The 12207-nt window shown below is 35.5% G+C and overlaps 1 protein-coding gene across 1 annotated transcript in view; it reads right to left on the bottom strand.

Annotated features, from left to right (window-relative positions):
* Positions 1-12207, bottom strand: part of DACH2 (dachshund family transcription factor 2) — a 798816-nt gene that overhangs the window by 447486 nt on the left and 339123 nt on the right. Inside the window, exon 3 of the mRNA XM_044936484.2 lies at positions 2293-2405. Coding sequence (XP_044792419.2) covers positions 2293-2405 — 113 coding nt within the window. The remainder of the gene's footprint in view (positions 1-2292; positions 2406-12207) is intronic.

Raw genomic sequence — 12207 nt, 5'->3', positions numbered from 1 at the left:
CAATGTGTTTTAAAAAGCAGAGATATTACTTTGCAACAAAGATCCATTAGTCAAAGTTATAGTTTTTCCAATAGTCATGTATGGATGGGAAAGTTGGACCATAAAGAAAGCTGAGCACTGAAGAATTGATGCTTTTAAATTGTGGTGCTGGAAGACTCTTGAGAGTCCCTTGGACTGCTTGGAGATTAAACCAATCAATCCTAAAGGAAATCAGTCCTGAATATTCATTGGAAGGAATGATGCTGAAGCTGAAACTCCAATACTTTGGCCACCTGATGCAAAGAACTGACTCATTGGAAAAGACCCTGATGCCGGGCAAGATTCAAGGTAGGAGGAGAAGGGGACAACAGAGGATGAGATGGTTGGATGGCATCACCAACTCGATGGACATGAGTTTGAGTAAGTTCTGGGAGCTGGTGATGGACAGGGAAGCCTGGCATGCTGCAGTCCATGGAGTCACAAAGAGTCAGACATGACTGAGTGACTGAACTAAACTGAACTGAATGTGTTTTAAATCAAGAAATAGATTATCATTTATTGAGCATCCATGATAATATATTTCAGGGGATAATATGTTATCCCTTCTATATTCATTTATATGTGAAGGGCTGCTTTCTTCTTGTATCAGAATTTGTTTATAAATATTTAAAGTCTAAAAAATTATCATCTAAACCCCAAAGACTCTTCCTAAATTCTCTATTTTACCTAATGATATTATCATCCAACTGATAACATGAATCATCCTAGACTTCATCTTCTCACTCTCTATTTTGATCAAGTATCAACTATGATTAATTCTAATTATGAAGCAACTCTGAATCTCTTTTTTACTCTATTGAATTTTCCTTAGTTCAGGTCCTCGGTATTTCTCCCTTCATTGCTACTTTCCTTCAACATCAATTGTTTTTAGAGCATTTACTCATTTACTTATCAGTGGTCCTTTAACCTATAAGAACTGTTTTTTTTTTTTTTTTAATTTGAACGAAATCCTATATGAAATAGAACATGTAAAATTCTGAGACAGAAGTGGGAAACCTAGAAGTACTTCTGCAATTCTGTGTAAGCCAGTAAGGAAAGTGCTTGAAAGACACTTTGGAAAACTACTGCCAGGGAAAATCCTAAACTGCTGAACATGATAGGTTCACAAACTTTTTTTTTCCCCAACTTTAACTGTATTGTCTGTAAGTCTCCCATTTTAAATCTCTCCTTTGGTCTCTGTCACTTAATTGCTATTGCCCCTAGGATACTAGGCTTTTTCTCATCATTGTACATCTACATTCTACATTCAGAGGATGTTTTCCCTCCTATTATCCATCTGCTAAACATTCAGCCTATAAGGCATAGCTCAAATCTCTGTGAGCATTACCCAACTTAATAAATTGTTTTAGTTGCTACCATTCTGTGATACTATAGCACCTTATATATACTTGTATTGTAGTCTCTATCATACTTCAATGAAATTATTAGTTTACATGAACTTATGTGACAAGGACTGCTATTCATATAATTTTGCATTACCTAGGACCTAATACCCAAAACACAGTAGGTGTTTGTTTTTTTAATTTTTTGTATCATTGAAGGTATAAAGATAATACTATCATTACATTTTCTTTCATATAGTAGCTTTAATGATTTTCAAAGCTTCAGTTACAGAAATAGCAATCAAGTTTAAGTGTTTTATGTGCTTTTCTTTTTTTAGAAAACAAAAAATGTTCAGTGCTAATTTATAAGACTCGTATTTTTAGGGAAGTAGTGTTTACCACAGTGTTTGATGAAAAACAGTGAATCATTTAAGACAATGACTATTTCCACTTTCTTGTCTAATTGTAATGTGTTACCAGGGATGATACATATTATTTTTACATTTTATCCTAGAATATTAACATAGAAAAGATGTCCAGAACTTTTAAAAACAAAAAGAATATTATTGAGACATATCAATGAGCAGGTACAGTACATCCCATCAGAGGTTTTGAGAAAATACTAGTTTGGCCAGTGACACCCTCCCCCAATCTCTGCCCTCAACATACAAAAACACACGTACATACACACAATATGGCCATGAAAGATATTTCCTACAAGGAAGTGACAATTAATTTTTAAGTCATGTCCATTTGATTTGCATCATTGGAGTAACAAAACTGCTTTCATGAATATTCAAAAATCCAATAATGTAACCTCTAATAGAGCTTGAAAAACTCTGAAGGACAAGGCAGTTAGTTCAATATTAGTTTATTTCAAATGTTGGGCAGTATGAAGAAACAAGGCTGATCATTGGATGGATTTTATTACCTGTCGGAGTGATAAGTCCTGGTGATAAGAGTCCTGGGATTGAATGGGGCAGAAGGCGAGCACTGTCTTGCAACACTCCCAAAGAACGCTTAGGAGGCCTGCCAGGCCTTGAACTGTTGGAGAAAAAGACAAAGATCAGGTTAAAATACACTCTGGAAATGCCATCACTTGCTACATTCACCTAAACTTTGTTTAATTGTCGAAAATGATAGAATTTTATATTAAAGACTATTTTCATTTATTACTAAAAGACCAATACTTTTCTTTCTACTAAGCTTCCCAACATACTTATGGTTGTATGTGTGCTCAGTTCTGTCAAGACTCTCTGCAACCTCATGGACTGTAGCCCTCCAGGCTTCTCTGTCCATGGGATTTCCCAGGCAAGAATATTGAAGTGGGTTGCCATTTCCAATGCCAGGGAACCTTCTCAACCCAGGGATCAAACACGCATTTCTTGTGTCTCCTGCACTGGCAGGCAGATTCTTTACAATATAGTTAAGGCAAGCTTTAAAACCATAAGAGATCAATTTCTAGCTTAGATCTATTTATACGCCAGCACTTTGCATTGCCTCTTACCTGTTGTGAGAAACCCAAAGTTACCTTCTGCTCTTAAAGCTACACTCCATCCCTGGTATTAATACATGCAACTGAGATACGGACTCACAGAATTAAGATGGTACAGAATGTGAAGTGATTAACTCTCTGCTCAGCATGCCAGAGGTGAGCGGTAGAAAGCTGAAATGTAGAATAAGACCTGATGTTTATTAACATTTCCACAGCTTCCACAGCCCACAAGGAACAAAGATCCCCTACCCTCAGTAGGTTTTTTTCCTACCTAGTATTTAAACCAAGCTGTATAACTGGCAGTGTACTCACTTGGAATGACTTTAGTATGGAAACCTACCACCTTTGTAATCCGTGTATTTTCTCACAGATTGCTTGGTATTTATAAGTGAGTTGACGTTAAACTTAAAACACTAACCTATTTGCATTCTTTACCCTGGTGTGAGTAGTTCAGGAATTGCAGTTATAAAAGCTAATCCATAAAATAATGAAATAGAAAGTCAGTATCAGGCTTCCATCTTGTACTCTAACACAGTCAGTGTACATAATACATTATTTGGAACCTGTCACTACAATAAGGAGACTTATAAGTCATTGAACATTAGGACTAAGTCATTCTCAAGTCATGAAATATATTTCAAATATTTTCAACATTTTTAATGCTACCTAAAATATTGCTGCTGTTTCTTGGTAGAAATGTAGTTTATAAATCTGAATAATAGGGATTTTCATAAAACACTGTAAAATACTACATTAAATAACCCAAGCCACAAAAATTTATAAGGTTCTGATAGAGACCATTTCCAAAAAATGACTTTTGTTCACAAAGAAATTTAAGTTAAATCTCACTCTATCAACTTTGCAGTAATAAAGTGCTCCATCAATGGAAGACAAACTGCTTTTAAATGAAGACAACTTTTAACAACCTTGACCTTACACAGAGGCACTATTACTCAGTTCATTTTTCACTTACTATGCTGATGCTATTTCTTTTTATTATACATCAATATTGTATATCAATCTAGTATGAAATATTTATTTTTCTCATTTAATGTTTCAATTTTATAAACTGAATCTCTTCTTCTTTCTACTCAAGTTTGGGCAATAATTTATTTTATTTAATTCAGTGTTGTTATTCTATTTGTCCTTGCCCTGTTTATGGCTTCCTAACTCTTCCTAATACTGATAAGAAAGATATCCTATTTACTTCAAATGTCCTAAAGGATTCCAAGATCACTAAACAATATTAGTCAGGTTATATGCAGTCATTAGAAGAAGGCATGTTATTTTTTTGAGTAACCTTCAAGTCTGTATTTTCTTTTTTTTTTTTTTAATTGGAATATAGTTTTGTTAGTTTCAACTGAACAGCAAAGTGAACCATCTCTACATATACACATCTCTACATATCCCCTCTTTTTTGGATTTCCTTCCCATTTAGATTACCACAGAGCATTGAATAAAGTTTCCTGTGCTATTAAGTAGGTTCTCATTAGTTATCTGTTTTATACATAGTAGCGTATATATGTCAATCCCACTCTCCCAACTCATCTCACCCCACCTTTCCTCCCTTGGTATCCATGCATTTATTCTCCACATCTGTGTCTTTATATCTGCTTTTATAAATAGGTTCATCATTTTAAGGACACTCTACTCCTATATAGTCAATCATCTTCTTCTGCTATAATATTTACTGTCTTTCAGGGAAATCCTTTATAACGTTTGAGTCTTATGTTAATAGTCACAGGGGAGACAACATCAGATCTGGCTATAGAGTCTCACACCACGTTTTACTGTGTTGGAAGGAAAATTTCAAAATTGTTTGCCTAGTTAAGCAGTTAACTACAGAGAAGTCTATATTTTCTAAGTGCTTCTCTATGTCTTTCTATTTATCAGAATTCAAGCCTACTAACTTTATTAAAGCCCACCTGATAACTTTTTATACTCACCCAGCATAAAAGTTTCAGTGCTGTATTTATGCTTACAATCACTGAGCTTTATGCTTTCTTTCTGATGCTCTCTCTATGTCTAGGAGCCAGTTGTTGACAGTATATTTTGGAATCTATGAGATTTAAACAGTTCTTTTCCAAATTTCTTGGTCAATCTCATGATTTGATATAGCAATGACCTCATCGCTTATTCAAACATCCAATAAACAAACATCCACTAAGTGCCCATTCAGTTTGTGTCGGGCATCGAAACTAGGTATCAGGGTTACAGAGGTTAAAATGTAAGCTTGACAAGGGCAATGGTTTTGGTCTATTTGTTCAGTGATATATTGTGAGACACTAGAAAATAGTTTCTTATGCTTTTGAAGAGCTTAAGGTACAGTGATAGAGATGTGTATTTGAGCTGCTATTTAAAATTTATGATTAATTCTTTAGTGAGTATGATTGTGTGATGAATACTTCCAAACGTGATTAAACTTATCAGTGAACAAAATCATATCCAGATTCCTTTGTTTATATTAGTGGAAAGAAGACTTGTGCCCCTAGAGTAAATTAATTAGAATCAAGATTGTGAAGGCGCTTTATAATCAATAGCATTCTAAAAGATAGATTTATTCTTACTTTTAGAACAAATAATCCTCAGTAGTAAGATATCCCTAGCACTAAAGTTCCTGCACTACTTTTCAAAGAACACAAGCCTTACAACATGAGAAAAGACTATGGAGGACACTGTAGAAAGTTGGAAAATATTATTCTTGATAGATGATCTTGCCATACTTATCTCTAAGAGCTTTATTAGCATCAGGCTGATGTTTACATATTAATCAAGAAAAAATAAACATGTGGTGGTTTAACTAGAAAATTGTTATTTGGATGACAAATAGGTTGAAAGGTCCAGCACCCTGTTTCTGCTAAAATATTAATTGGATTACTAATTTCTGTAATGATTTATTTCACAGGGCACAAATAACCATGTAATTACTCTTTAACTGAATGATAATTGCTTGTTCGCAATTATTTGTTTTCTGTTTAATTACAAGGTTATTTGTACTCTGTAAAATAAAACAGGCCCTTTTTAAAGTTTCCACCCAAATGACTCAGTGGCTATGTCACCCAAGAACACTATTAACAAAAGTTTATGGACCTTGGCCAACAATCCCCCAAAGAGCAAAGCTCCTATTAAACAGCTCAGCTAAATCTTTGAGAGCATCATTTTTCTAAAATCAACATTTATAGGTGGTTTGGAGGGAAATTATACCAAAGAATCATGATTTTCTCTGGGTCCAGGTCATTCTGTAACACAATTTATCCTGTTATGTATTTTACTATTCATTCTGTAAACTTCTTCAGGAGAAATGAAATAGTAACGAAGCTTCCTGAGATTAAAGAATAAACCAAATTGAAATATGTATCGAGTATTTCATTTTTCTGCAGTTAAAGTGGATTACCATCAGAGTTTACAAACTCTGTAGAGTTGACAGGTCCCTAAGAAAGAAATTCCATAGGTCTTCTGGTGTCAACAGTCTGTAAGATATCCATTCCAAGTTGTAGTAACATAACTGATACTTTGCTCATTAAGATTATTAAATTTCACTTGGAGCTATTTTCATTTTGTATGATCAGCTATTTGTATATGAATCAAGGACTAAGAATTGAGAAAGGTAATTTTATTTCAAAGAAAAAATCTTGTTAATGAATTAATTAGTGATTTCATGAGCCTTCAATATATTTAATATAAACCATATAGTTAGCACATGATTTAGCAAGGAGTCACAATATCATATTATCCTCTTCAATGAAAGTTTGGCTTACTACTCTTTAAAGAAACACTCATAACATTTTGGGACAAACTGAGAAAATTGCTGAAGTTATAGTGGCAGTTAAGTGTGGCATTAGCAGCAACTTGTAAAGATTGCTGCAGTTGGATTCCCAAAGTGGGAGTTGTCAGCCATGACCTGGGATTCACTTTTCAGAGCCATCACTGATATTTAAAATCCCACTGTATATATGCGTTAGTATACTGTATTGGTGTTTTTCTTTCTGGCTTACTTCACTCTGTATAGTAGGCTCCAGTTTCATCCACCTCATTAGAACATTGAAACACGTAAAATATCATGTATGAAACGAGTTGCCAGTCCAGGTTCGATGCATGATACTGGATGCTTGGTGCTGGTGCACTGGGACGACCCAGAGGGATGGAATGGGGAGGGAGGAGGGAGGAGGGTTCAGGATGGGGAACACATGTATACCTGTGGCGGATTCATTTGGATATTTGGCAAAACTAATACAATTATGTAAAGTTTAAAAAATAAAATTAAATAAAAAAAAAACAGAAAAAAATAATAATAAAAAATAATAATAATAAAAAAATAAAATCCCACTATATAGTCCTAAATGTGTCATTTTTTTTTTCAACTATGTTAGAAGCCAAGAAAGCCGAGGATGACATTAGCTTTGAAGGTGTTGTTTACCTGACTGTAAAGTGCTTTTTTTTTCAATATGCTTATTAAATTAAATAAGAATCTTTCTTTCAGAACAATAAGACTTTTAACTGCATCATGGATTAATAATAATCTATAAGGTCTCACATTTATTACAACATTTCAAGGATGCCAACAGTAATTAAACTCTACCTGACCTTTCAGTGTTGATGAGGAGAAACAAACTCTGATCTCACAGCAACCTAAATCCATCTTCTTTCAGTGTTAGCAAACTGATCACTTGTCTAACTATTGCATTGGATTGTATTCCCAACCAGATCAAAGGCAGCAGCAACCAATTCAGCACCCAGGAAAAAGTTATACATGAAAAATTGGTGGTTAACATTAATCATATATGAAACTGTTCAAGTTGATAACCGGAAACTGGTCACTATGGCAACTCTCATAAAATGGTGCTTATGTTAAAATGAGCATCAATCAGCTCTTGGTTTATGGGAATTTAAAGTGTGGCTCATCAAGTCTCCAGAAGATTTCAACACACACAAAAAAAATACTAGTGTCAAGATCATATATATTCCGTTACCATTTACTCCCTTTTTCATTTCTTATAAGCATAACCAAAACTTAAATTTGAATATATTAAAAGCATCAATACCATCATTCCATTAGAGTTAGCAAAGTTTAGGAAATTTTCTTTAACATAAGGGTGTTCATGGGATGAGGGAAAAGACCCCTTGCTAGGGTCACATATTATATCAAGGATCATGTAGAATAATTCGTATTTAGCATTAATCTTATGATTGTGTGTATGCTCTGTCATGTCTGACTCTTTGTGACCCCAAGGACTACAGCCCATCAAGCTCCTCTCTCCATGGAATTTTCCAGGCAAGAATACTGAAGTGTGTTGCCATTTTCTGTCCAGGGGAACTTCCTGAGCCAATCATTTTAAATAGGGATGTTTAATTCATTTGCTAATGCTAAATTTCTATTTGTCCTTCAATAAAAATAGAAATCTTATGTGACAGACAATTTTGGGGTTGACTACTTACTTGATTGTATAACTGTGAAGCTATTTTTATACTTAATTTGCTTGACTCTGCTCCCTATTTAAATTAAATGTGCTCTAGGCCCGCTGTTAACAATTTTAAACACATTTACTTTTTGTCATAAACTGACTGAATTATAATAAATGTCTTGGTGTAAATAACAAAGACTGTAAAACAGAAATGCTGGTATATGATGAATTCTTAGCAGCTTCTTTCCTTTCTGATTAACAGAACATTGATAACACTGATAGTATCACTGAAACTTAGTAAATTTTAGAGTAAGCTAAATTAAATATTCCCCCTTCTAAAGTGTATCTTTTCACAGTCAGACACAATTTTGTTTGGTTTTAAATTTATTTTTAATTGGAGAATGATTGCTTTACAATGATGTGTTGATTTCTACCATGTATCAACATGAATCAGCCATAGGTATACATATGTCTCCCTCCCTCCAGAACCTCCCTCCCATGCCCCACACCATCCCACCTCTCTAGATTGTCACATAGGACCCATTGAGCTTCCTGCATCGTACAGCAAATTCCCACTGGCTATCTATTTTACAAATGGTAATGTATGTTTCTATGCTATCTCTCTATTCATCCCACCCTCTCCTTCTGCCGATTTGTCCACAAGTCTGTTCTCTATGTCTGCGTCTCTATTGCTGCCCTACAAATAGTTCATCAGTACCATTTTTCTATATTCCATATGTATTTGTTAATATACAATATTTGTTTTTTTTTTCCATTTTCTGACATCTCACTCTAGAAAAAGCTCTAGATTCATCCACCTCACTAGAACTGACTTGAATTCATTCTTTTTGTTGCTGAGAAATATTCTATTGTATATATGTAATACAACTCCTTCATCCCCTCATCTGTCAATGGAAATCTAGATTGCTTCCATGTCCTAACTATTGTAAAGAGTGCTGGAATGAACACTGGGGTACATGTGTCTTTTTCAATTATGGTTCCTTGGAGTATATGCCCAGTAGTGAGATTGCTGGGTCATATGCAAATTTTAGTCCTTCTTTTTAAAGAAATCTCCATACTGTTCTCCATAGTGGCTGTTTCAATTTACATTACCATCACAGTGCAACAGGGTTTCCTTTTCTCCATATCATCTCCAGCATTTATTGTTTGTAGATTTTCTGATGATGGCCATTCTAATCAGTGTGAGGTGATACCTCATTCTAGTTTTGATTTGCATATGCAGAGTACATCATGAGAAACGCTGGACTGGGAGAAACACAAGCTGGAATCAAGATTGCTGGGAGAAATATCAATAACCTCAGATATGCAGATGACACCACCCTTATGGCAGAAAGCGAAGAGGAACTAAAAAGCCTCTTGTTGAAAGTGAAAGTGGAGAGGGAAAAAGTTGGCTTAAAGCTCAACATTCAGAAAACGAAGATCATGGCATCCAGTCCCATCACTTCATGGGAAATAGATGGGGAAACAGTGGAAACAGTGTCAAACTTTATTGTTTTGGGCTTCAAAATCACTGCAGATGGTGACTGAAGCCATGCAATTAAAAGACGCTTACTCCTTGGAAGGAAAGTTATGACCAACCTAGACAGCATATTGAAAAGCAGAGACATTACTTTTCCAACAAAGGTCCGTCTAGTCAAGGCTATGGTTTTTCCTGTGGTCATGTATGGATGTGAGAGTTGGACTCTGAAGAAGGCTGAGCACTGAAGAATTGATGCTTTTGAACTGTGGTGTTGGAGAAGACTCTTGCGAGTCCCCTGGAATGCAAGGAGATCCAACCAGTCCATTCTGAAAAAGATCAGCCCTGGGATTTCTTTGGAAGGAATGATGCTAAAGCTGAAACTCCAGTACTTTGGCCACCTCATGCAGAGTTGACTCATTGGAAAAGACTCTGATGCTGGGAGGGATTGGGGACCAGAGGAGAAGGGAACGACAGAAGATGAGATGGCTGGATGGCATCACTGACTCGATGGACATGAGTCTGAGTGAACTCTGGGAGTTGGTGATGGACAGGGAGGCCTGGCGTGCTGCGATTCAGGTGGTCGCAAAGAGTCGGACACGACTGAGCGACTGAACTGAACTGAATAATGAACAATGTTGAATATTTCTTCATATGTTTATTAGCCATCTGTATGTCTTCTTTCGGAGAAGGCAATGGCAACCCACTCCAGTACTCTTGCCTGGGAAATCCCATGGATGGAGGAGCCTGGTAGGCTACAGTTCATGGGGTTGTGGAGAGTCAGACAGGACTGAGCAACTTCACTTTCACTTTTCACTTTCCTGCACTGGAGAAGGAAATGGCAACCCACTCCAGTATGCTTTGGAGAAATATCTGTTTAGGTCTTCTGTCCATTTTTTTGATTGGGTTGTTTGTTTTTCTAATATTGAGGTCCATGTGCTGTTTATATATTTTGGAGGTTAATCCTTTGTCAGTTGGTTCACTTACAATTAATTTTCCCTATTCTGAGTGTTGTCTTTTCATCTTATTTTTGTTTTCCTTTGCTGTTCAAAAGCCTTTAAATTTAATTAGGTTCCATTTATTTATTTTTGTTTTTATTTCCATTACTCTAGGAGGTGGGTCATAGAGGATCTTGCTATGATTTATGTCAAAAAATTATGTGCCTATGTTTTCCTCCAAGAGTTTTATAGTCTCTGGCCTTACATTTAAGTTTTTAATCCATTTTGAGTTTATCTTTGTATATGGTGTTAGAAAGTGTTCTAATTTCATTCTTTTACATGTAGCAGTTTGCAGATGATATGATACTATATATAGAAAGTACTAAAGATACTAACAAAAAAAACCTAGAGTTAATCACTGAATATAGTAAAGTTGCAGGATACAAAATCAATACACAGAAATCACTTGCATTCCTATACACTAAAAATGAAAAATCAGAAAGAGAAATTAAGGAATCAATCCCATTCACCTTTGCAACAAAAAGAATAAAATACCCAGGAATAAATCTACCTAAGAAGACAAAAGAGCTGTATATATAAAACTATAAGATACTGATGTAAGAAATCAAAGATGACATAAACAGATGGAGAGATATACCATTTTCTTTAATTGGAAGAATCAACATTGTGAAAATGACTATATTACCCAAACCAAAATACAGATTCAGTGCAGCTCTTATCAAATTACCAATGGCATTTTTCACAGAACTAGAACAACAACAACAAAAAAAAATCCACAATTCATATGGAAACACAAAATACCCTGAATAGCCAAAGCAATCTTAAGAAAGAATGGAGCTAAAGGAACCACTCTTCCTGACTTCAGGCTATACTACAAAGCTACAGTCATGAGACAGTATGGTGGTGGTGGTGTTCAGTCACCCAGTAATGTCTGTGGACTGCAGCATGCAGGTCTCCTTGTGCCTCACCACCCCCCGCAGTTTATCCAAGTTCATTTTCATTGCACTGATGATGCCATCCAGACATGCCAACCTCTGACACCCTCTTCTCCTGCCCTCAATCTTTCTCAGTATCAGGAGCGTTTCCAATGAGTTGTCTGTTCTCATCAGATAACCAAAATATTGGAGCTTCAGCTTCAGCATCAGTCCTTTCAGTGAATTGTCAAGGTTGATCTCCAATAAGATTGAGTAGTTTGACTTCCTTGCTGCCCAAGGGACTTTCAGAAGTCTTCTCCAGCACCAAAACAGAAACATAGACCAATGGAATAAGAAAGAAAGTCCATAGATAAACCCACACACCTATGGACACTTTATCTTTGACAAAGGAGGCAAGAATATACAATGGGGAAAAGACAGTCTCTTCAATAAATGGTGCTGGGAAAGCTGGAGAGCATTGTGTTAAAAAATTAAATTAGTACACTTCCTAACACAATTTAATATAGGCTTTCTTGAATTCAAAGAATGTGTCACTGTTCAAAAGTTTGATGAAGAGAATGGTAAGTTAATACTCACAT

The sequence above is a fragment of the Bubalus bubalis genome, chromosome X, assembly GCF_019923935.1.
Source record: "Bubalus bubalis isolate 160015118507 breed Murrah chromosome X, NDDB_SH_1, whole genome shotgun sequence".
Classification (NCBI taxonomy): Eukaryota; Metazoa; Chordata; class Mammalia; order Artiodactyla; family Bovidae; genus Bubalus; species Bubalus bubalis.
Note: the sequence above shows the minus strand (reverse complement) of the source record. Positions and strands in the feature narration are given on the sequence as shown.